Here is a 25405-nt window from a genome sequence, read left to right on the forward strand (position 1 = left end):
ATAACATAACAAAAGACGGTTCAGCAGTGTTACAGCAGCTTCACGGAAAAGCTCTGCAGTGCAGAAGCTTTGAATAAATTGTCAGACTGAAAGAAAACACGCCATCTTACTTTTGGTGAATCTTCAAGAAGAGGTCTTCGCACAAGTTTTCCACCCTCACGGGTGCATCGCCATTGCTGTATGAAAACAGCAATATCTTCATGGGACCAGTGACACCACCAGAGACTTCCACGCACACAGCAGACTGCACGTTAAACAAGAACCAAGTCAGTACAAGAGCACAGAATACCTGCAATGCAAGGTGACCTCTAATATACAATTTGACCGCCACTGCGATGCAACGTTCAAAGTGCACTTGCCGTGAGAACTGCACTGAGAATAAGTAAGATGCCTCACAGTGTCATGTGCTCTTGAGAATTCCTTCAGCAGTGTTAGACAAATACGGCAAGATGTGCTGATGCACTTCTCAAGGTTGTATTCAGTCATGCACGCTATAGCGAATATATAATCAAATCCCTATGTGACAGAGTTGTAACAAGAAGCTAATAAGTGCTGCTTGCTGCTGGCTTTCCCATTCTCCTCTTCCTTTATCTCGCCTTATTATTGCATGCTACATTTGAAAACAAATGCATTTTCTAACATGCTCGCTCACACACAACATTCTCTGAACAACATTCAATTAACCAGGTCTCAAAAGGAGACCATATGTTCAAAGGACAAAGTGAACAGAAGAGATTCTAGAGGGTGTTGAGAGAAACTCTTGTTTAGAGTATTCATGATTTCATTAAAACTCATCTCGCAAAGTTTTAGAGTCAACGAGGATTTCATGGAGAAACAGCATTAGAAAAATGTCTAACTTGAGGTAACTGAACTAAATGCATTTGCACACATGCAGTGATAATAATAATAAAAACTCCTTACAGATCCTTGTTCCTTACAGCCAACATGTCACTACAACACTGCAAGACTTCTGAACCCCTCGCCACACTTTTCTGCTCCGCACCCCATGAGGGAGGAGAGGAAGTAGTCACTTACCCCATTGTCCATGCGCAGCACAGTGTTCTGGTTCTGCCCAAAGTGGAAGTGCTGGGACGTGACGCTGCTGTCCTTGTGGCGCAGATACATCTTCATGTTGTCCGTGTCTGGCCAGAACGGGAGGCACTGCACGACCACACAGTTATGCATCAGCCAGCTGCACATTTCCCAGGCACATGCGTGGTAGGGAGATCTCATGAATCATGGCGCATGAAAAGCCAATCATGTTTCCCATCTCTGCTGACAAGTGTATATTTTGTAGCTGTCCTTCAGACATCTCTCATACACACTTAAAACTTGGTCCACTTTTTTTCTGCTGTAAATGACACTGCGCTTACTTTTGCCCTCTAGCCCTTCGTATATGGTAAAGAAATGAAAGAACTTGTGGACCCCGCATGAAATTCTGTAAGCAGTAGCCAATTGAACATCACTTGGTCAGCCTCCTACCCTCTTCCATTTTCCTCCCCATCTCTCTGTGTAAGGCATACTGTACTGCATACTACAGTTGGCTAAACAAAGATGGCAAAGCTCTCGACAGAAGGGTTGTACAGGCTACAGGACAAACACCAGTGGTTAGTACAGAAAGTATGATCGCATGTTGGTAGCATCAAATGAAAAAGAAAACAATGCATTATTGCTTTGAGATTGCTTATACGATCTGGTTGGCTGCCTTTCCTAAGTCACCTGGGGTGACGTCAGAAAAGAAACCCTTTTTCCAGAATTCTGAGTGAAGTCCACTCTGTTTTGTACACTGAAGATGTCGGTGCAAAAAGGTGTCAGTACTTTCCACTCTTTCTGCCCACGACCAAAGCTCAACATGCATGCTAGCAAAGATGCATACCTGGTGGGGGCCAATGTCGAACCAGAGGTCAGCAGCCTCATTCTGCTCCATGAACCGGAAGTAGTGCTGTCACAAGATACGACACAGTGCAACAATATTAGTGCACTGGGGCAAGCACAAATAATTGTTAATATGCTCCCTGAATGAAAAATGAATTAATGTTAAGGTATGATTATGCCTATTAGATGAAAATGAAAAGCAATTCAATATTAGCAAAGCAAAGACAGCAATTTAGAGAAGTCTTGGAGTGCATTGAAAGCATAATAAATCGTGGTAAATGGATAAAAAAAGCAAAGCAAATAAAGTGCTATCAATTAAAGAGACCTCGATGAAAAACTGACATTGCTCTGAGTGAACAGATTAACGAATTCAAACAACAAAGACAGATGAAGCTAAAAATGAAGCTTTCATAAGCTAGAAAAGACTAAAAGTACTGGCTGAGTTCGTTTTTGATGTAGGATGCATACAAGTTTGAACCGAGTGGCAGGGAGATCTTTAAACACAATTTCCTCTGAAAGAAAGTGAGTCTCTTGCTGCCGGACAATAATCATGCTGGAACAAGCCAAACAATCATTCCTTTCTTTCTGGATGCAGTTTGCTTTAGGACTGTATGGCAAAGCAATAGATCAAGGTATGCCACCCACACACACAAAGCAACATTCAACAAATGCAGAGAAAAAGAACTCAAACAAGTGTGCCACATTGCTGCAAGTAGATATAATAATGGCTAAAGATTGCCCAGATTTACTTTCTTCTTCCTCAATTCTGTTTTTTTTTTGTGTGTGTGTGTGCCCAAAAAGTAACTTTCAGTGCTAGGCTCGCTCACCTAGCACTAAGAGTTGCACAGCACTATGATACCATTTCAAATCAGGTGTAGTGACCAGAATTGCACTGCCAAAACAAGCTTGCACACCATGCACTATAATCTGTAACCTTTACCACGACTCATCTCTCCATGAAGCACGAGGACATTGAACCAGTCACCTAGGTTCATTTTTTACAGAGGCTTGTTTCACAAATCAACAGCCTTCATAAAATGTGGCCTTTCTTGCAATGTCACATGCACTGAATGCAGGACAGCTCATTACAATCACTTATACAGTGTGAAATGATAAAAATGGAAGTTTTCCATTACATATCAATGTGAAATCAATGTTGCTAAATTTCTAGAAGAGATGCATAACTCTGTGCAATTTGTATAATGTAATCTACTATTCTTTTTTCTTTATTTAATAATGTCATTTCTCAAATGTTTTGAAATTGCAGATGTACCAATTTTATTATATAATTCCAGAGTTCTTGACTTTGTTTTAGTGATTAATTTCACAGTTCTTTACTTACAAGTTTGACCTGCTGACAATTTTGCATTTTCTCTTTCGGTACTCCTGTAAGTAATATTAGTACTATTAAGTGTTACATACTTTTAAATTGTGTCATTCTGATCTGAATGTTGGCTTGTACTACTGTCATCTTTGCATATTGCCATCCTCACAGACCCTTTAAATGCAGCCGGATTCTTTCACTAATTCGTAAACAGTTGCAAATGACCATAGCACAGCATCTCCAGGAAACATACCTTAGTGTTGTTTACAACGAGAAAGAAAGGTGTAATAGTGATGATCTTGGAGAGGCTGAGATTCGACATTTGGATTCGTAGAAAGAACTGCACAGAAGAAAAAAGTATGCAAGGTTCATTTACAACATGGTAACTTCAATACCATACGCTTGCAAACAAAGCTGCAAGTCTTAGAAAAATATGTGAGTAAAAATGCATTTTTATGAAAAAAAAGAAATGTCGTACCGGAACATTTGACACTAAACTATTGCTGTAAAAGGAACACAAATAAGAGGAATTTGTTGTCAAACTATAAAAGCTTTCTGTGTCTATGCAGACAGGGTCATAAAAGTTGCTCCAGTTATGAACAGAATGCTATATTGATTCTAGCAGAAATGACCCTCCAGTTTTGAAGGACGCAGAGCGCACCTTTACATTTTTCTAGAAACCCAACCCCATTTTGGAATTTGCAGGCGCGGCAATAAAGCAGCACATGAGCAGTGAGAGTGTTTCACACAGAATTCTTTCTTTAATTTTATACCACACAGCAGCACATGCTGGTCAAGAAGGCGTGGGGAAGTAGACGTATCAAGTTTTAGTTCTAGGTTTTCTCTTAGTAATGTTGCAAAGTACAAATAATACAAATCATAATAACACAAATCGCCACATGTAATTCGCCTAGGGCATGGAAGTTCTGTATTTACGCACATATTTGTTGATATGTCATATTGGTCAACACCCTACTTTGGGGGACCAGGAAAGAAAAAGTTAGATCTGGGGCTGGTACTGGGAAGCCATTAGTTTAAAGAGCCTTTTCAAATGGTGATGGAAGACTGCACACCCTGTATTTTTTGTTCCTTTCCTTGTCCTTGCACACAGCCACTCCACAGTTGCCAACTGTGTCAAGGCAAAAGGATGATGACCAGCTGGAGTTGTAGACACGAAGTTTGGCCTGGGAAAAGGACAGGGAAGAAAGGCGAGGCATGAAGGACTAAATTTACATGATGGCCACAAAGCCACAAAACTGAAAAAAAAAAAAAAGAAAAAAAAAAAAACGTCTAGGAAAATATTTATTATTCTTTTTGACAAAACTACCCACAGAGAATTTTCTGTATACAATAGAGCCTCAGCGCCTGTCAGTGACCGAGAGAAAGCTTCACAAAAACAATGGCAAGTATGATTTTTGACATACAGGCTAGCATAGCAAAGTTACATAAAACACGCAAAAAACTTGAATGCGTGCTGAGTACTGAAGAGTACTGGGCAGTAACACCAACTCTGAGTCAATTAAAACTAACATACACATATTATCATGACAACAAATTCCATAACTTTATCAGCAGCTCCCCCTTTTCCCACAGACACAAAGAAAAGTGTAGACTTTAACAGGTCCCTGTTTTAAACCTTATGTTTTTCCACAAAAAAAGAGATGAGAGTGCAGCTAAAGGTTAACTCAGTTTGAAAACATTCAATAGCTTTATGAAGATACAGACCTAACCGAAAACATGCACTCCAAGACTTCGGTAAGTAGCAAAATGTGGCTCATTGAAACACAAATGTTCGTGATGCAGCTCTGTTGCCAGAGGGTGCTCCGCTATCACTTATGCACACAGCTGGAACGCTGTCATTGACACTCTCTGAGTAAACAAAAAGCACAATGTGGAGGCCCTTATTATCTGTGGTACAATTTGTGTAACTGTGAAGTTATCTGAGAGGCCAAAAGGCTGCCCTGCATTAATACCTGCGTGCTGAAGCAATACACAATTACAGGCTTGTTGGTCATCCCCTTGATGCCATTAACGTTAGAAGCTTAGAAGCGAAAACTCTAAATACAAAGCTTCTAACTTCTCTTTCCTTCATGAACAGTCCTTTTAATATTATTAATAACAAAGCATAACGTTTGCATCAATACCCTTTATGTTCTTATTTTCTGTCTTATGATGCTTGCATTTTGCAACAAGTGTGACTGCGAATGGGAATGAGTGTTGACACACTATGAGGAAATTTTGTGCCCTCTTTTCATTATCCCAAACAGCGTAATTTGTTCTTATTTGAATAAGCAATTAAAGACTTCAGTCATTCAAGCACTAGCACACTACAGATGAAAGCTGGCGCAATCACATTAATTCTCGTTTACCTTTTTATGCTTGCGCTTCTTGAAGCGAAACAGAAGTAATTCTTCAGAGGAAGCACTGCAGTCGTAGATAATGTCCGAGTTAGAACCCTGCAAGAAAAGAAATATCGCGGCGCTGGATTTTATGCATTTATTTACAACGTGTGCAAATAATGGTGGCTACTTGTGCAGGAAAGCTGAGCGTACAACTCAACGAAAACCAAGTGACCAATGGTAGACTGTGAGTAAGCTCTAATGTGACAAAGTTCACTATATACAATGGCAAGTGGCAAATATTATTCTTGATCACAACTGGCCCAATGATACTAAATGCAAGCTCAACTGAAGGTTCAGTAAAAGTTCACTAATTCTAACTGCACAGGGATGCTAGCGCAGTTTGAACTAGCTAAAGTTAAAACAAACGAAAAAGAAGCAAAAATGCAGGTCAAATAGTCAGATCACCCTATCTTGCCGCTTTAAAAATATTCCATGATCGTCGTTTGCATTCTTTTTTTCTCGAAGGCAATGGCCAATGCCTTTTGTTCTAGAGCCCAAACATAGAGGAAGGCCTACTCTTCCTTTCAAAACTGAAGGAGAGGCAGGTAGCATTCAGTGTATCCCTACTTAAAGGAAGATGCAAGTCTTAGAATGGGAAGAACAATGGGAAAAAGATAAGAAGAAGAAGAAAGAGAAAGGCCAGGAAAATCTATTCCGAGAAAACCACATTTTCAGATTGTAGAAGATTGAACAGCTGTTGCTGTAGATAAGTGGCAGGGCCCTGGACATGAAATTCGGAGGTCGTTGGTTCATATCCTGCAGGCAGCATGTGGCTACTTTTTTTCCTCGGCCTTCTAATAGTTTATCTCCCTGATTACGTTATTACTTCACATTAAATAATAGAGAATATATTCCCTTACGTTTTCTTGATGTAGCTGCTGGATCCCTTCATATGTATCTCGTAATGAGCTCCTCATTTTACCTACGTTTGTTTGCTAGATATCAATATCAAACAAGAATGTGACCTGTGTTTCTCTACGATGATATTGTAGTGCTGGAAACTTAACACAACTGTGAGCCTTGGTACAAAATCAGTGGATCATCTATTCGCTGACATGACAGTGACATAAGCTAAATGTGCATACATTTGTCAGCAATATTTTCTGATAACTGACCTAGAGAGTAAACGCGCAAGAAGTTAAATGACAATGATACTGCATGCACAGTGCGAATGTTTTGTGATTTTCCAAGCTAATATTGAAGCAACCATCCTTGGTTGCTTTAATTATAAATTTTGGTGAGGTACAAAGTGGCCAATGCTAAGAGTAAAATGTGACTTTTAACGAGAGGCTCGCTTTTCAATTAATGAGCAAATTGTAGCAAGCATGGATGCACTTCACACAGATCAGAATACGGGTAGTGAAAAGCAGTGCCAATTTACGAAGTAAGTCAGGAGCATGGCCAAGTGGTCAATGTACTGGCTTTGATTCCAGGAATGTGCTAAACTAACCCCCCTCACCCAATTCCCTGGAATTTTTATTTTGAACCAGCCACGCAGGCACCACTGTTCCCTGGTGGCTCCTTTTAAAAGCTGCACTGACCCTAATCTGCAGTGGCAGGCCAGTCTTGTTGATGACCCAATAGGGCGAGTAGAGGAACAGCTCGAGGCTCTTCTCAGTGGCCAGGTGAGTAGCAATGCTCAGCTGGCGGTGCATGCGCTCAGGCAGGGTCTGCTGCGGCTGCATGCTGATCGGCCGGCCCTCGTCCAGACTCGCCGACAGCTCTGTCCGGCCCTTCCATGAGCAGCCCAGGTAGTAGGGGACCTGACCATGGTCAACACATGAGTAAGTCTTGTGGGCTAGGATGGCACCAACATGCAGGCACACCAACGGGCAATGAAAACAGGTTGACAACATTGATTCTGAGCCATCGGCTAGGGCTAAATTCATGAGTCACACATTTCATATTACCCACTGTCTACAGCATGTTGTTTTTGTACTCAATTAAAAGAATACACAATGTGATTGACCGATTGCTGCTTTAATGGCACTCTCTCAGACCGTTTGGTTCCATGAGCTCTTATAAGCAGTTAAAATGAACATTACCGTATAATGTGATACATTATACAATGTGATCATGCCTGGAGATGACGGGCTATGACATGTGTGACAAGGTTGGTGCCTTTCAAGGCCATCGCCAAACTTAGGGTATTCTTCAGATGGCTTTCTCACTGTAAGCATTAGTCTGTATGCCAGTCGGAACACTGCTCTAGAATGCTTACACTCAACTGTTTACATTGATTTGGCTTAAAACAAGAAATATATTATCATTGCAGAAATGCCTTTTAGGAAGCATGCAGTAAGTAGATATATGTCTGTGTATTATTCAGGTACTTTTCTTCCTGTCTTCCCGTGCATTATTGTTATGTTGAAATTACATAACCTTGCTGCATGTGTTACAAGGAACGATGTATGTGTGCATGGTTGAAAACTTTCACAGCACAAAATATCAGCTCAGTTTCAGCCCTCCTTCTGTTTCTTGAACTTTTTCTGTTGCTTATAATGCTCTCCTTTTCTGTACGATCACAACTGAAATTTTCATTTGCTCAGCACTAGGGCAAGTACATATTTCTCGAATAGCCGCGTGGTTTAGCTACTGCCATGTCTTTTCCTCATTTCTTCTGCACCAAAAATCAGTAGCTAACTCTACAAGAAAATGCTGTCGGGAGGTGTCTAGCAGAATGAAACCTTGAGCTCTAATGACTTGGGCCCCCTGCTGCCTAATTTGAAAGAAAAAAAAAAAAAAATCAAGCAGAAATTTTACAGTGCTCAGACAGAGAGCTGAGCGACACATAAGGCAACAATGTTCGGTAACTTGGCAAACACGCACCTCAACAGAGACTTCTTCGGTATCATTCGGTGACACCGAAAAGACAGGAGCCGAGTCCCCTTCTTCAAGCTTGATTTCTTGGGCCAATTTCTACATAAAAAAAGAGTAAATATATTGCAGTGAAAAAAGTGAGAGTTAAAAAGAATTAAACAGACAGGTACATGAAATAGGATAATTACTTTACAGCAGTCCTTTTGGGAGGCGAGAGCTTACCGTGATCCGCAGTTCGACAGGGTATGGCAGGGAGTTGTGGACCAGAATGGGTGGTACAATGTGCAGGGTGCAGTTTGGCACCAGCATGGTTCCCAGTGATGCCATGCGAGCGTCACGATTCTCCCGACACACAACCTGCAAACGAATGGTGATCATGGGCAACTACAGTTAGACTGGCTGAAATGAAAAATTGAAGGCCAATCAAAATTTTATTCCTGCTCACATTCTTTTCATTATTGACCCGCATAAACTTTTCCTTACTAAACTAGAGTACTGGGGCAAATTATTCAAATATCGAGTTTAAAGTGCTAAGAAAATAGTGGAAAGGTCTCCTGTTTGTCTTCTCCTCTGTTTATCACAGGAAGAGGTCAAATTCGGATGCTGTCTAGGCTCAGACTACAGGAAAAATTCTGCTTGTGGGCTTTTCCACATCTCGCATATGATGAGAACAAGATGGCCCACAACCCGCATAGCGGTAGGAGTGGCAACGAATGGATGGCCCCAGTCATTTGACCAAAAAAATAGCATGGCCGCATAGTTTAGAATCCCGAGTTTCATCACCAAGCCGCAGTCATGGAAGTTATTCGACGTGCATATGCAAATTGTTTGACTTAAGCTGCATGCCACTGCCACACACCAATTTGTGCGTTGCGGCTCATTTTTCTCTTTAGAAACAGTCTCGCCATTTGAATGCTAATATTATATCTGAGTTATTCCTCCAGCATGCTGAAAGTTCACACTTGTCAACAGTTTTTCGCTCTTTGCGCAATTGGGACACCTCATATGGCTTCAATGCATCTTCGAATTCTCAGTAGGCACTTTCTTTGCTCAGGGAGGAGGAGGAGTGTGGGGAGATCATTTAAACGTATGACCACTTTGGATAACTGGGCATTTACTTCGGTCCCCTGAAGTCCAAATCAATGACGTTTTGCTGATGTTCATTTTAATTTTAGCTGGCAGTCATGTGTCATTCATGACTTCATATTGTTATTCATTTTGTATGACAAACAGTAAAAGCTGCATACTGTTACGCTCTCCACTCGAAAAGCAAGCACTTCTTCTACAACTTTTTCCCATGCTGAACAAACATTCAGTATTCAATTTGATATTCGAAGGTATTTTTTCTGTATTCTGCTGTCTGAAAAATCTCAATTTTCACACAGGCTTAAAGCAGCTGATATGTAACGATGCAGTTGCAAATCCAGGAGTCGGAAGCAGGAGAGATCAAAAGGCAGCAATAAAATGGCACACTTTCCATGCTTTCACACTAGTATGCATTCCAAGTGGCTAGCCTGGCCAGTTTGCAAAAAGAATCCATGTTTTAATGCAAACATAAGCCAAGCCAAATTCTAAGCTCACACTTTCAACAACTTCAGGTGGTTGATCATACTGCCAGTTCTCTCTAAGTAAACATATGAAATTCTGCAAGTAAGCCTAGCACAGTAGCAAGCACTGAAGAGCTCGGTGATATGCACATAAACAGCATAGAACAAAAGGAAAATACACACGGGGGGCTACTCTCTCCATGCACAGCGCAGCTAAAGTGAGATAAGTGTCCAAGGCTTGCCTTTATCCAAAAAGGGCGCTTTTCCCGAGTGTCCTTTGAGTTGCAGCTGAGAAATTTGGCACTCTTGTTGCAAAGGACAATGTCCTGCGACCAGAGACCGTCCGTGGAGGGCTCATAGCTGCAAGAAATGGGTTGTCCGAATGGAAAGGGTCAATCCTACGTTTGGCCCTCACGCTAGTGAGAAGTGACATGTGCAAACTGATGTGCAGAGCTCCAAGACTGCCCTTATCACTTTGTAATCATACTGTGCAGGAACAGAAAACCAAGACACTGTTGTTGTATCGGTTTGCTACTTAACTACGTGGTCACAGAATATCCCTGGTAAAACTAAGTTACACACCATCATGACTTTGCCGTGGCACGAAACCAAAGTAAGGGCACAACTAGAACTTAGCTGGAAAAGTATAGCAGCTAAGAAGTTTTTAGGCCTGCGCATGCAGCAGTAATATTAATCTACTCAATGCCAGCAAGTGCAATACAAAAATAGTTTTTGTCATTAAAGGAAGTTCCCAGTACATCACATGAGCATCTTATTGTCATTTAAATTTCATTCAGCTGCTTTAAAATTTACAGAAACAGCATGTTCTGCACCCTGAAAAAAGAAAAAGGAGGTGCAATTCCAGGCAGAATGTAGATAATACAAATCTCATAAATTTGTGAAAGATCCAAATCGTGTGAAATTCATTTCATTCAAAATAAATCTGCATGCCGAAGCACTGGAAGAGCATTTACGCAGATCTGTTCGCGACAGAAGATTTTTTTTACGGCAATGCACCAGTGCATGCTCAAGACGATGTGCTCGTTGCTTGCAGTGAGGACACTGACATTGAGGACGTCGACGTCAGCGACGTAAAGGTAGAGAGCACTTAGTGCTGAAGAGTGCAGTAGCAGCTCACACTTTCACATACATAATCCATATTAGGGCAAGATGAGACAGTGTTTAAAACATTCGAATTTTTGTGACTGTAGTACATAACACACTCAGACAGGTAAATGTATAAATTTGCATCATCCTCAAATTCATAAAGGAGGTGTTTGTAATCGTCGAGATTCTATTGTACATGCAAGGCTTCAAGCCATCTACCCTCACAAGCCTTGAAGGCAACCTGGTAAAAAGGCACTCTGGTAAAACTGCAAACATTAATGCTTTCAGACACTATGTACTAACTGTGTACATAACAAACCTGCATCTTTTTCTGAGAGTGCTAAACCTAGAAGTGATTTCCATATCTCAGGAGAACTAGGCATTGTTCATATCGCAACTTGGGTGCGTTTTTGTGTTAGATAATAAGTGCAGTACATATTCCAAAAAATAAAAAAAAAAAAAGCAAGCTTGGCAGCATGTACTTTCATGTAGACATTACATAAATTTTGTCATCACCAATAAATACATAATTTTCTAGTTCACTAGCTTATTTGACCAAACCTTGGTGTTCTGAAATTACAAGTTCCAATCACTGAGATGCTTTGTAAAAATGTTTGCAGTCAGCAGCAAAATATTTTGGCATGTTTGCTTGGAAACTAACTTATTGTTGTATTGTGCCGAGACCTATTTGCCTGCACTAATAATGTTCTCTTACAGTGAAATGCAGGCGTTTCAAGTGACTGGCTGGCGAAATGTGGCTGAAATAATTTTTTTTTTTCAGCACACCCAGATCCTATAAACTTTTGCTGTGTGTAGAAAATTAGCAGCTGGTGTTTGCCACTGCAAAATAAATTAACTAAAAGATGCCTGCACAGACTATTTTGCACCCCCCCCCCCCCACTCCCCCCCAAAAAACCAAAAAGCAGATACTGTGAATGCAATGATTATCGATGCCTGAAATGGTTGAATGGGCACTGGACACTGCGGAGGACGTTGTGACAAAGGGTCTCACCCTGCACAGTCACTGGTGACTGATGTTGGCTGCAGGTAGATCCTTGAATGGTGGGCCACAAATAGGGGCACATGGTACGCCTCCCCGTGGCTGAGTGTGGCCAGTCGGATGTGTGTCTCGTGAAAGGGGTTCTTGGCATAGCGCTCGGCCGACACTCCCACCGCTTCCAAGCTGGACTTCTCGCATAGCAGCTGGACTGGCCGTGGCAAGTGGTTCTCCAGCTGTTTCCATTCCATGCAATAGAAGGAAAGCGCAGGAATAAAAGATGACAGGAGCACGAATTTTCTATCGCCTCTTCTTTTTTTTTTTTTTTTTCACTCTAGACAACAAAATTCCTCCGGCATTGCTAGTCATAACAACGTGTTTTACTTAAAGCACATTCGGCATTGACATATACTTCAGAGCAATTTTTTTTTTTTTTTTTCTGGTCCAGTAAGGGTACGAGCTCGACTATCAACATATACACCACAACGTTATGCTATATATTGGACATTTAGAAACTTGCAGAGATTCTGCTTTTAGGACATGGTCGCAAACTCGCATGATTTGCATACCTCTGAGGGAAAAAAAAATGTGCACAAAATAGATGAGTAAATATGTTAACTCACGCAGAACTGGAATAAAGATATTGTCCAAATCTTCCCATCCTTTATATTACTATTTCTAATTTGTTTTGATGTGATGCTTGCACCTGCATTTTCTATAATCACTTTTTGGATCACATCATTGCGAAGGAGATTTGTATTTTGGTGACATCGTGCACTTCTGGTCATTGTTTCTTTTTGTGATTGTTTTCGTGCTTTCTCAACAGATACAGGCAGCTCCCACCCTCTCGCCTCCTCTCTTTTTCAATATTATCTAGGTTTGGTTTATGGGGTTTAAAGACCCGAAGTGACTCCGGCTATAAGGGACATTGCAGCGGAGGGCTCCAGAAACTTCTACCATCTGTAACGTCCTTAGCACACAGTGTTATCGCACAGTATTCAGGCACTTTCCAAGGTTCAGCAGATGAGCACTGTAACCAGTGAGCCACCAAGGCAGGCCCATTTTATATAGATAGCATTGCAGATACTGAAGGCTTTTGTGACAAAAAAAAAGAAGTCAAAAGGGCTTGTCTTTGTCAGAGCCTGACACAGACAACAAATTCCTGTCAAAATGTAGACATTGGATGAGATATCCCTGCCCCCATATGTTTCCAGTTCTTATTAAGCATTAAAAAAAAAAAAAAAAAAAGAAAGAAAACCTACAAGGTTATCATAACTTTTTTTCGTTTGAGACATGAACTCGCTGCCACCTCACCCAATTGGCTTTGCGGTTCTCCAAAAGCAAAAATATGAGATCCCAGACATTTGCCAAACCCCGAGAAAAAAAAAGTGACAGTGATATACATGGCACTTCCCCTGATAATGCTCTCTCGCTCATTATGATGGCCTTTATAACAACTCAGAATAAAACTCCTCACTGGCCACCAGGAAAACGAGGGAGCTTTATATAGCACTGTTCTATGATGGTGACCCCAAAATCATGAGCCTCAAGAAGACAGAGGGAGCGAGAGTCCAAAATATAGAGCTGCTACTGAGAAATACTGAGCAGTGAACACTGTGTGTTGGAAGTACATACCCTTAGGGGAGATCGAGCTGTGATGGTCTTCTTTCCATTTCCAATCTTAACATCCAAGATAAAGAAGTACCTCATTTTATGCTGAAGAAAGAAAAGTGAAAAAAAAAGAAGAAATTTAATCAGAACTCAATATTTACCAAGTAGTACACTAATGACAAAGTGAAACTACTGGCAAACAAAAAAGTTGGCCAGTAGACTTTGCTGGTTGATGACTACACCGAGCAAAAAGCAAGGCACTAGCAATGCGTGCATGCACAGTCGTGGCCAGCATACCACGGAGTCCATTTTGCTATTCTGTTTTCTGTCATTAAGAACAGGAATTATAAACGTTTGGCAAGTTTATGCGCAAGAGCAAAGAAGCACATTACTTGCATAAATATCAAATACCACCGACTTTTTCTTCCTAGGTAATCCAATAGAAAACTTCGATCACCAAAGTATGCTACATAGTAATCTGGACATGACAGTACAAGCGTGTGCAAGTACACACATGCAAATACACATACAAAAAAAAAAATAATAATAAACAATGCCAAGTACTCACTTTCATTGGATGAAGAGCAAACAGTGAACTGCCTGCCTTTTTTGGCATCCAGCACTGGAACTTCTCAAAGCCTGGGACCTGAGGAAAAACATGCGAAGCACACGAAGGCAACAACAAAGCTGAAGAGGAAGAGAAAAACAGAGCAAATCACAATAAACAAAACCAATCTCTCTTCATAACCCAAGATCATGACCAGAAAAGCAATACAGAAAAGATAGCATGGCTTATGACGCAGGCATGCAACAAGCACAGCACCCATATTTCGAGCTTGAAAGACCTGTTCTCACTACTGCACACGTAACAAAAGTAATGCACATACTGACTATCACTTATTTCTTGGCCGTAAAAGGACTTGCAAACTGTACAATATACAGTAGAATCTTGCTGACACGAACCTGGTTAATACAAATTTTGGGATGATACAAAATGATAAATTTCCTTAGGTGCATTGTGCAGAATTTCAGATGCTCTAAACATTTCCCCATGTCACTACAGATGAACGAATCTGCAAGCTGTAACCCCAACCTCAAGCACAGTACGCTGCCCCTACATTGCTGACTCCATGATCACTCGTTGCATCGTATGCATAGGGAATACTGAGCTATATAGCTGTACAGCCATAAATAGTATATCCCACTCAGCTGCAGATAGATCAGTATGAATGCATTTTCCAGGCTTGCTCGTACGGATTTTGTTGTTCTGGTATACAAATTTTTCTGCGACCCAGTGAGATTCATAACACTGAGGTTTTACCGTGATAAAGCAACATAGAGACACATTATTGGTGTTTAGCCAAAATAGCTTGAAAATTGCTCTTAAATTACTTCGTTCTCTATGACTCTCCAAAGACTCACACAAAAACAGTTTTTTGCATGTCTATAATAACTATCATCCCCTATTCTTTTTTTCGCCTTCCCCACGGCGCTCCTGGAACTTTTTGGAGTTAGTTCAAGTCTAAGCATCAATATCCTTAGACCAGATGGTACCAAATGGAACTCCAAGAAACGAAATTCAGGCAAACTAGCTAGCTGGAGCCATTGGTTACATTTGGTCCAAACTGTGTTTTTGGAAGCTGAAGTCAGTCCTTCGTGAATGCAACGTTGCAAGTGTTCTCTTACCTCCACCGAAATCTTCTCTGTTGTCCTCTCCTTGTAGAGATCGCAGAGGGGCTTCTCTTCAAAAATAGCGACCGAGCTCAAGGGCGTGCTGGCAGCCTCCATGTCGTCACTGCACTGGTCGAGCGAAGGCTGTCTCCTGCACATGTCCAGTCGTCAGCATGGCACGCAGTAGGGGCAATCTCAGACCCATCACTTCCCATCAGCTGTTCACAGGCATACAAATGCAGACAAAAAGTTTACGAAACTTTTGCTCCATTTGTGCTCGTTCATTTGCTCAGGGTCTCACTGCTGTCAATGCCGCGAGCCAAAGCAAGATGTGTGTCTTCTGTTTAAAGCAGTTTCACCAGGGACAGTTCTCCAAATTTCTACATTGTACTTGGTGGACTAAGCATATGCCTCGCATTCCGTAGGTACTGGGTTCAATCCCCAATGGGTACAAGATCCATAATGAGTATAAGATTGGCCTGGCGGTTGGCTCTTCTCAGGTAGAACGTTCAGAAACTAGGTGTTGATCGAACATTTAGGGAAATCCCCCAGAAACTAGGTCTTGCAACACCAGTTTTACCTTACAAACTTTATCCTGCCACATCCACTTGCAATTTTTTTTTTAACTGTGTTCCTTCGTCCCAAGTCTAAACAAACAAGTGGCACAGTTTCACACCTGCAGCCAACTTTCCTTTCCAGAGAACATGGGCACCACAGCATGAGGCAATAGGCTCACCTGGTGCAGTCAATCACACTAGTGGTTGGTGCATTGCTTGCAGTGGGGCTGAAGGCCGGTGCCTGACCCCACGCCTGCTTGGCGACGACAAAACGCTCGTTTTCATCCTGCACCAGATTGAAAATAAGCTGCTGCTACAGAAAACAGTTTGTTAGCCCAACCTCTCAGTTGAAACACCGCAGTGTTGCATGCAGACACGGGCAGAGCACTGCCCAGCAATTCTATATAACATGCAAAACCTTGCACCCAAAATGTCCCACTCCTGGACATGTTGTGCATGTCAGATAAAGGTTAAGTGGGTCGTCTATCAAGGGCCCAGAAAATTTCAGATTACAATCATCACAAAGCTACCATATATGGTGCTTATGATGCAATGTACTACAGGACACATTCTTACGCAACACACAAGAACCTACAGGGGCATCTGTAGTCTGCAGATGTGTGAAGAACTACAACACTAGTACACCCGTGGTTATCAGCACTAGATGATTGGTCATGACCACACAACAGGAGGCACAGCATTACATCCACTCTGTTCAATCTAACTGCCCCTTTTTCATTGCCTTGATGCTTACTCTCACAGAAAGAATCAGGCATCCATCTCGGGTAAAAAAATTGTATAATAACTTCCACACTGACCTCGAACAAACAATGGCTTAGCTTCCTTACTCAACAGACTGATGTTTGGTAAACCCTTTCCAAACAATGTCTCTGTGTGTTATGGTACCTTAGGCACAGTCCTTTACGACCAATCAAATCTAAATGCTTTATAATGCAGTATAGTAGGCCGAATCAGGGTATCAGGGTGGTGGTAACCTTATGATGTAGGCTGCATTAATACCTGGAGGAGCACTGCTGGCTATTCTGACACCCATGGATCATGGAGACAAGAAAAGGCTGCCGCTTTTAAAGGTGCCCCAGAAGGCCAGTGTTCACTGAGAAACTCATTTGTAGCAAAAGCTGCCATGTGTCGCTCGGTTCATGAGCCAGGAAGAAACTAAACTTATGAGCTTGTCTTACAGCGCACTAAGACCTCAGGTAGGGCAGCAAGAGCTTCATGCCCGTCATGAAGGCCAGGGCACAGAAAATGTAAGCACTCCACATATCCCACAACACCACACCACGCTTAGGGATGCGGAGTCCCTCGTCGTTCTGTTTAGCGGTTGGCGTGGCCAACCGCGGCTAGTTGTCATTCGTCTCGACTCTTGTACCATCTTGTATATAGTCTATATAGAGTTCTCCGGTTCATTACCAAGTTGCTCCAACAACTTACTGGTCTGCTTCCACCACCGGGAAGTCCCTCAAATCCTTACGTGGGGGAATGATGATCCTTGCAAAACTGTGTTTTTACACAGGAAAACCAGGTAAAATCTGTTGGTAATTCATAGCTATAATTCGCAGCAATCAGGATCCCTTGCTTTTTGCCCTGTTTGCTGTACCAGGGTGGTTACATGTGCAATCAGAACAGGTAGACTTTTTCTCCCAGACCTGTTTTAACACAACAGTGATCTGCAAATGAACTCTGAACATCTAAAAACTTATTTGTGACTTCAGCATAAAGCAGAACACTTGATATGGGTTGCTAGGACAAGCAAAGGCATCGAGTAGTAATGTACAGGCCTTTCTTTATACCAATAGTAGAAAACAAACAACCAGGTACAAATACCATTTTAGTAACCATTGTTGTTCTGCCGTTACCCTTGTAGTTTAAGTTTCCTGTTTTGTAATTACCGTTACCAATCGCTGCTATGATGCTGTCATTCACATATTGTCTACCATTTTCGCAAAGGCTTATTGACTAGCCAAGGTAGCTAAGAGCACAGATATTTCATTCATGAGCATGTAACATCTATTAAATAATAATAAAAAACAGCAACCGACTTGAACTAAACTGTGCAATGAAACTGTATGGCACTCCTTATACAGTTACTGCAGCTTACCTTGATGAGCACAGAGACGAGAGCCTCTGGTCCCAGAAGATTGTCGACTGCAAGGGTTTCCTGGGGTGTAGTGAGCTGGCGTGAAGGGGCTTCATGTTTTTTTTGCATGTCCTGAACAAACAAGCCAAGAGTAAATGTGATACCACACTGCATTATATTTGGTTGACTGCAAGCATAATAAGTGAAACCCGATTTAGAATCGGAATTTTCACGTGTCGCCATAAAGGAAGTGTGCAGCCCTGCAAAACTGGTCTAGTCATAACGACAAGAACACGCAGATGTTTAAGGTGTGTTTCCATTTGTTTCCAGTCCTTTCTGTTTAAATTAAGGAACTAAAGGAAAGGCCACAGTAGAAGCTTCAATACCTCTTCAATGCAGAACGACAATAAGTGATCAATGATGAATAGTATTAACAAAATCACTAGTGAAGCACAGCTTTACATATTCACTCCGGCTAAACACAAAAATATAATATGGCAAAGATTACGCAAAGAACTACTGCCTTCAAAATCCATAAGCTCGCACAAATGACCGTGAACACAGGGTACTTATGCGAGAAAGCAAAGAGAAACATTGAGTTGCATAAACCTAAACATAATGACTTCAGTACAGAAAAAAATTTTGCAAGCCTATGCACACATGTTCTGACTACAAAGTATATTAAATAAAATCTCTGAAATTTGTAGCATCACTCGCTCTTTATTTGGCCATTTTCTGGGTTAGATCTCTGTTGTGCTTGCATGAGCAATTACTCTCATTCTAATAGTTTTAGTGGCAAATGAGACACTTATTGATAAGTTGATGCAAATGATGAAGTTGCATTGAGAATTGTAAAATAGCATGATGCCGAGCCTAGCCATAAATTGCCCTTTATGCACAATTCTTGGCAAAAGAATGCCAACCCCGTAAAGCCTAAGCTAGCCTCTATATAATTTTCCAAAATGTTAAGAATCCACCTGAAATGCAAGAAATTTTAATTACAAAAAAGAAAAGAAAAGTTAATAAAAAAAATGCATCACCACAGTTGATGCCCATCCCAGAAGAGGATACTGCAGTATGCTTTGAAATTGAGGGAAATGTCGTGTTAGACATGTAAGTTCCCAAACAGAGTCCTACCAAGAACGGTTGTAAGGAATACAAACCAAATTATTGATCTCATACATTATTAATTAACTGAACGAATGAAAAGTTAAAAGATTGTTCAAAGAGACTTCATATGTGTGCAGCAAGATGAAAAACTGGGTGAATTGAAACTGGCTAGAGATGATTATGCCATATGTGTTGCCATGACTCATATATTCTATATGCATACAGGTATTAAATGCACACAAGTCGAACAAAATGATTTTGCAACTGCATAGCACAGCTTAGTGCTCACATTCCACAGCTTGAAGAAAATGCTGACGGCAGTAGAGGTGAAACTGATGTTGAGCGTATCCCGAGAGTCCACAAGAATGTAAGTTGACAGAGCAGTTTCCCCGGAATTGTCTTGTGCCCCATCGTGGGTGTCACCTGTGATAAACATGCACAAAGAAATGACTATAGTGGCAAGTTGAAAGCTCTCTGCAAGTTCTCAGAATGTTTCTTTTCTGTCTTCAAACATTTACATTTTCATATGCACGCTACAGTGTACTACTGTGCACATTGAGGTACCTTTCTCCAAAAATACTGGCCGGTCTTCCGTAGTGGAGAGTTCATTGTCAGCCATCTCCGTCTCCTCAGACTCAGACTTGGCTTCAGCTGCGGCCTCATTCTCGCTCTGCTCATCCCCGCTGCTGTTGTCCGAGAATAGGTGCCCAAAGGCATGGGCAATCCTTTGGAGAACGTTTTCATCACCCTCTGAATCCGAGTCCACTGCCACAAGAGTTGAAGACTCTGCAAGGATGAAAACGGGAGCAGAGGTGCACCACTCAAACGCCTGACAAACACCACCAACAGTGGCATTGTGCTGAGGGAATAACCACTCAGCAAAGTAAAAAAAATGTCAGCCAGTAATGTATGCAGCTAAAGGTGATACACCCCATGGCCTATACACCCATCAACAAGACCCCACTGCCGGTCAGCTCCGGTGTTCAGTTTGATACAATCGAGACGTCTTTATCGCTCCAAAATCTTAGCAACGAAGTATTCAGTTTCTTTAAGCCCACATTTGCAGGTTGGGAATGGCAGCACAGAGCATGTTCTGTGCACTACTATAACATGAGATATGAAATTCATAGATCGGCTTTAGAGAATTTCCTCATGTCATAAAACACAATCCAAAAAAGCAAAAACGTGCGAGCTAACCCCAACCAGCCACATAAACCCCGCGTCGCCAGGAGTTGTAGCTAGCTGAATCACTGCAGCCTAGGAGGTCATTTCAAAGGGCTTGGTTGTGTGCTCATTCCGAAAGTGCAGCATCTCCAATGCACTTGATGGCACAGACTGTGCACTGTGCGAGCAGGTCAGTGATGACGATGCCGAGCGAGTGAGAGCAGGTTTATGCAAATAAATGTTGTTTGTGTGCTCTTCCTGCTGTCATCCTCAACTGTTTTTCGGCCACCTTCCATTATTGGGCAAGGGACCTTCAACATAACGGGGTCAGCTTAGGATTGTGTTCGGACCAGATTTCAGTAGATACAGTACTGAAGAGAAACTCAGCGCAACTTCAGCACAGATTATCATGCACTTGAGCACACAGCTTCCTTAAGAGAATAAAGTAACTATACAGCTACTGAAAGAAGAGACACAATGTACTGGATAAGTTTCCAAAATGATGCACACATCAGATGAAAGCATGAACAGTACCACCAGCCTGCACAGCAGATGGCCAGCACAAAATTCAAAAGAGTGACATGATCGATCCTGGATATATTGAACACTAATATCGAATTACTGCTTTCATCGGACTCTCATAGTATCCCCATGTAAATCCTATGCGAAAGTATAAGACTGGTTTTCGTGTTTATCGAACTTCCATTCAGTGAAACATACAATATATCGAACTGTGTGCTGTACTCCTGAAAGGCACCCGTCTCCTAATGGCATCCCCATGATCATTTTTTGTGTGCTGAGCCGAGTCGGCTGTGCAACCTTGTGTATCAGCCGGTAATGCTAAGGATGTAAAACAGTCTAGCGGGGTGAAGGTTGAGTCCGCTTGAAAGTGCCTTTCAGTCTTGCGTGTTTGTTTTCAACATGACACCCCTGTTATGCCACTTGATCATTTTGGGTTCTGTGCTCCTTGGTGACCGCTTCTGCCCATGTGTTTATCTCGGAAATATTTAAAGCTGCAACTGAGTGCTTAACCTTTCAGATGTCAATTGATTGCTCTATGTGTCTGTGCTTCTCCACATTGTGTATCTGCGCTTTGCTGTGCCAGCCATACTTTTTGTTTACATTTATCTGATTTGCTACAGCACAGCCAGAAATAATGTTTTACGCTTGAATTATCGTACATAAATAATTTAATCCACTTTAACATGCCAAACAATGATTACAAACACCTTTTACACTGATGTTCCTTAACTGCAGTTTTTTTTGTTTTTTTTTCAGTGATCATATTTGCCATAATTTGCAAATGACATTATATCTTACTTATGTAGCATCGAAAAAAACCGAATGACATTCGATGCATCACATTCCATTTGATTTGAATGACATTAAATCTGCTAGTGTGAGAGAGGTATTATTATTGCATTTAAAAAGTCCCAGTAAAAGAATTACACCTCTTATGATTGGTGCTGACTTTCCCAAGAGACTGTCTGCGGCAGCTTTAATGTGAACCTTAACCCCAACGTCGCTTGTACCATGCGGCAGTGTGAGATGCAAGTACAAGGCGTGAGCAGCATGAGTTCCGACGCACCGATCTGTGGTGACCAAATATCTGGAGGACGCCCTCGCGCCCACAAAGCGGCACGTAGAGGTGCACTCAGAGTGCCCCTCTTTTTGACGCCTGGCGCATGCATGCACTTCGCGGGTGGGTTGTCAGTAGCCGGCAGGCAGCCCATCACTGCCGAAATCATGCTGCTAATCTGGATACACTGCATTTATGCTTCTGGGTTATGGAAGAGCTCATATGTTGGCTCATATATCAAACTATTTTGCGATCCCTTTTGACTTCGATACAAATTCGGAATAAACTGTAAATGCTTAGTGTCACGAAGTCTACAGTGAAATCAGAGACACCCACTGAGAGTGCTTAGGCGAAGGGAATAAAGTACTATACATAGAAGAACCTCTCCCTTAAAAATAAAGCATACAACAAATGTATAACCTAAGGGACAGGGACCTAGGCACGTTGGCAAATGCTTAGGACAGCCAGTAAAGTTATGCAGAGAAAACAGATCACAAGTGTCATAATGATGGATGAGGAAAGCAAAGAGGACAAGCTGTTGTTGCTGGGCAAAATGCAGCTTAGTAAACTTTCGGGTAATGAAGAATGAAGGAACGAATGTGAAAGAGAAGGCATGCACCTCTCGACTTGTGGCTCAGTGCTTTCCGGGCTCGCATTGGTGGGTGCCGTCGGATGACTGTCATCTCAGTCTCATCTTCACTAGCGTCGTCCGACGTGCTTGCACTGCCACCAGAGCCGGTTGATGCCCCATCCAGCGCATCCACTGCATCCCTCAGCAAGTTCGAGCCACAGCCATTTTGTGTGGACAAGATTGGGTAGCTCCGATCTCTGAACATCTGCATCACGTACACAAGGCGCAGGTGTTGCGTAATCACTAAATTAATATCGCAAGTGGCATGGTGACATGTGAAAAAAGTAAAACTTTATTGAAGCCACACAAATTGAGCATAAACATTCATCAACTGAAAGAAAACTAGCAAGCTAGGAGCAGCAAGATTACTGTCACTGTATTAATAACTAATAATATTGTAAAACAGGTATTGGGCTCTGATATGTTCAGCGCCTATTGCTGAAGAGAACGACGACAAGCTTGTTCAACGCGCGTGACGGGCAGGAAGGAAAACGACAACGTCATGCCCAACACATACTGAAAGTCATGCCCAACACATACTAAGTGACAAGAAACCAGGCCTGCAGAAAAATAAAGCAAATAATGTTATTTAAAGTCAAGAAAACAAATGAGAACAGTACAAGACACTTTATTTTGAAAAGAATATTAGGGTGGTGCTAAATACTCAAATGGAATATTTAACTGATTTGAATAAGAGATCATAGCCTACGGTTCATTCTAAATTTCACAAAGAATACGGAAGTAAGAGGATACTACCGAGAAAAAATAATGCAGTCTAATAATAATAAATAAGCACATCTATTCAGAAATGCTGGGTTCTATGGTTTCTCTGTTCCACAACATAACTTCCACTAATTTGAATATAAAAGGGTCCAAAAATTTGTGCAAATTATGCAGAGTTGGAATTCAGGGGAGTTTTTCTATTATGCTTGATGCTGACGAGAGCAAACCATCAGCTCAAATAAACTGCATGTTCGAATTAAGGGACCACATATTGTTTAGAATCTAGTGCATACCTACAAACGATGCCTTGCAAAAATATACCATGAGAAAACCTGAGTTCTACAGCATACCTTGCTTTTTCTTCACATGTTATACTGCCAACATGCAATGAAAGCTTATGCATGGTAATGCTATGCTGTGCATAAAACCAATGCACTGATGGACATCAAGAGTTGCCACACACTCCCAAGTGTGATAATGAGTGCAGCATAGGGTTGCATGTAGTTATACCGTGCTATGGTGGAGTTTATCATCTGCTATGAATGGTATCTTAAATTCCATTTTTTAATGGGGATTCGTACTCACAAAGCAAGCGTGTCCTTCTCCCTTTAGTACACTCGGAGAGTGTTTCGTGACAAAACATTGAGCATGTCTGTTGCTTCCGATGTATAATGAATGCAACCCGTTAGAAAAATATGCTTTTTCATACTGCTACTGGCAGTAAAATTAAGATAATTCGTTATTGCAGAAATCTGCCTCAAGAATAGGCTTGCCAAGCATACACAACACTGAACAGAACTACACAAGGATGTGCCACAACAAGGGATAACTCGGCAAATATCAACTACTCGACACCTTTACTCTATACATTGGACTAAGTGATACATCCCCAATATGGTGCTATTCTAACTGAAGACAAGTAGCAAACATTGATAATGCTGCACTTTCAAGTTACAACAAACTTACCTTGATCACCAGCTCCCAAGGCCGATAGCAATTCTCAGCATCCATCACGGGCTCTATCAGTGGTTCCCAAGTGCTGCGCTCTTCACTGTAGTAGGACGCCTCCAGCTTCACATCTGTTGTCAAGTACATCTGTACGAGCCACCAGGAAAGAAACCATACAATCACTTCAGTTCCGTTATCCATTCTATGCCACTTTCCTTTCAACACCAGTCACATCACTTGCTTCACAATGGGGCTCGTTAGGGCTCTACTGCTCATTTAGCTATCCCCCCCGGTGGCAAGGCTGGTGACTACTTCTGTAAAGAAGTAGAACCCTCTCGCGAAAAAAATTAAAACAAAGTTATTATGGCCATTACCAGCGATAAGTAATAAGTAACAGCCAACGAGATGCTCATCCTCTTTCGCACGAAGGATGGCAAATAGGACAAAGGAAGAAAAAATAAAAGAAGAGGGCTTCATAAAAAAAAACAAAAAAAAAAACAAAAACAAAAAACACACTGGCACTGAAAATGTTGGCACTGCCAAAACAACACACGCGCGCACACACACACACACACACACACACACACACACACACACACACACACACACACACACACACACACACACACACACACACGCGCACACACACGCACGCACACACACACACACACACACACACAAACAAACAAACAAACAAACAAAAAGAACAGGGATCTCATACACAAAGTGCCAGAATTATCTAATTATGGAGTCACCTTTCTAGACCAGTCATGGATGTCAGCCTCCAGTGAAGCTTTCACAAAAAAGGCTGGCACTCTTTTCTTTCCGGTGCCCGTTTCCAACAGCAGAGATACATTTGGGATGCTGATCTCCAGAGATTCGGTTGGTGCGTTTGATGGGTAAATGGTCTTTTTGCTGGTTGCCTGTTCACCTTGAAGGTGCAGAAAGCACCAGGATGAGAGAATTTTGAAGGTAAGCGAAGAAAGAAAAGAAGCTAAAAGCAAAAGCAAAAGCAGAAACAGAAATTCTGTTTGCCTCACCGATTTCCTGAAATCTCGGTGGGCTTACTGGTTTTGGTGACCACAGCTCGAATAGGTCAGCTGAGTCTTGCCTCGAGAGTTGATCTTCTGGACTAGTGACCTCCTATGAGTGAAGAAAAAGTGGGGCACATTTTGATCAATACTCAACCCATTTTATTGTGTGATCTGATACCACAGCTCACATCTATGCACAAATAGCCA

At 41.7% G+C, this 25405-nt stretch overlaps 1 protein-coding gene across 6 annotated transcripts in view; it reads right to left on the minus strand.

Annotated features, from left to right (window-relative positions):
• LOC146207467 (intermembrane lipid transfer protein VPS13A-like) overlaps positions 1-25405 on the minus strand; it is a 122834-nt gene that overhangs the window by 35440 nt on the left and 61989 nt on the right. For all 6 annotated transcript variants that reach the window (XM_084587572.1, XM_084587584.1, XM_084587570.1 and 3 more), the window contains exons 40-61: positions 25205-25307; positions 24920-25095; positions 24183-24311; positions 22482-22698; positions 19684-19905; positions 19409-19542; positions 18031-18141; positions 16091-16197; positions 15370-15505; positions 14252-14329; positions 13708-13788; positions 12088-12308; positions 10211-10328; positions 8644-8778; positions 8431-8520; positions 7143-7364; positions 5569-5655; positions 4273-4383; positions 3453-3539; positions 1877-1942; positions 1036-1161; positions 111-244 (exon numbers count right to left, since the gene is read on the minus strand). In XM_084587572.1, coding sequence (XP_084443698.1) covers positions 111-244; positions 1036-1161; positions 1877-1942; positions 3453-3539; positions 4273-4383; positions 5569-5655; positions 7143-7364; positions 8431-8520; positions 8644-8778; positions 10211-10328; positions 12088-12308; positions 13708-13788; positions 14252-14329; positions 15370-15505; positions 16091-16197; positions 18031-18141; positions 19409-19542; positions 19684-19905; positions 22482-22698; positions 24183-24311; positions 24920-25095; positions 25205-25307 — 2891 coding nt within the window. The remainder of the gene's footprint in view (positions 1-110; positions 245-1035; positions 1162-1876; positions 1943-3452; positions 3540-4272; positions 4384-5568; positions 5656-7142; positions 7365-8430; positions 8521-8643; positions 8779-10210; positions 10329-12087; positions 12309-13707; positions 13789-14251; positions 14330-15369; positions 15506-16090; positions 16198-18030; positions 18142-19408; positions 19543-19683; positions 19906-22481; positions 22699-24182; positions 24312-24919; positions 25096-25204; positions 25308-25405) is intronic.

This window comes from Amblyomma maculatum, chromosome 1, assembly GCF_055883805.1.
Source record: "Amblyomma maculatum isolate TAMU_Amacu chromosome 1, ASM5588380v1, whole genome shotgun sequence".
NCBI classification, from domain to species: domain Eukaryota; kingdom Metazoa; phylum Arthropoda; class Arachnida; order Ixodida; family Ixodidae; genus Amblyomma; species Amblyomma maculatum.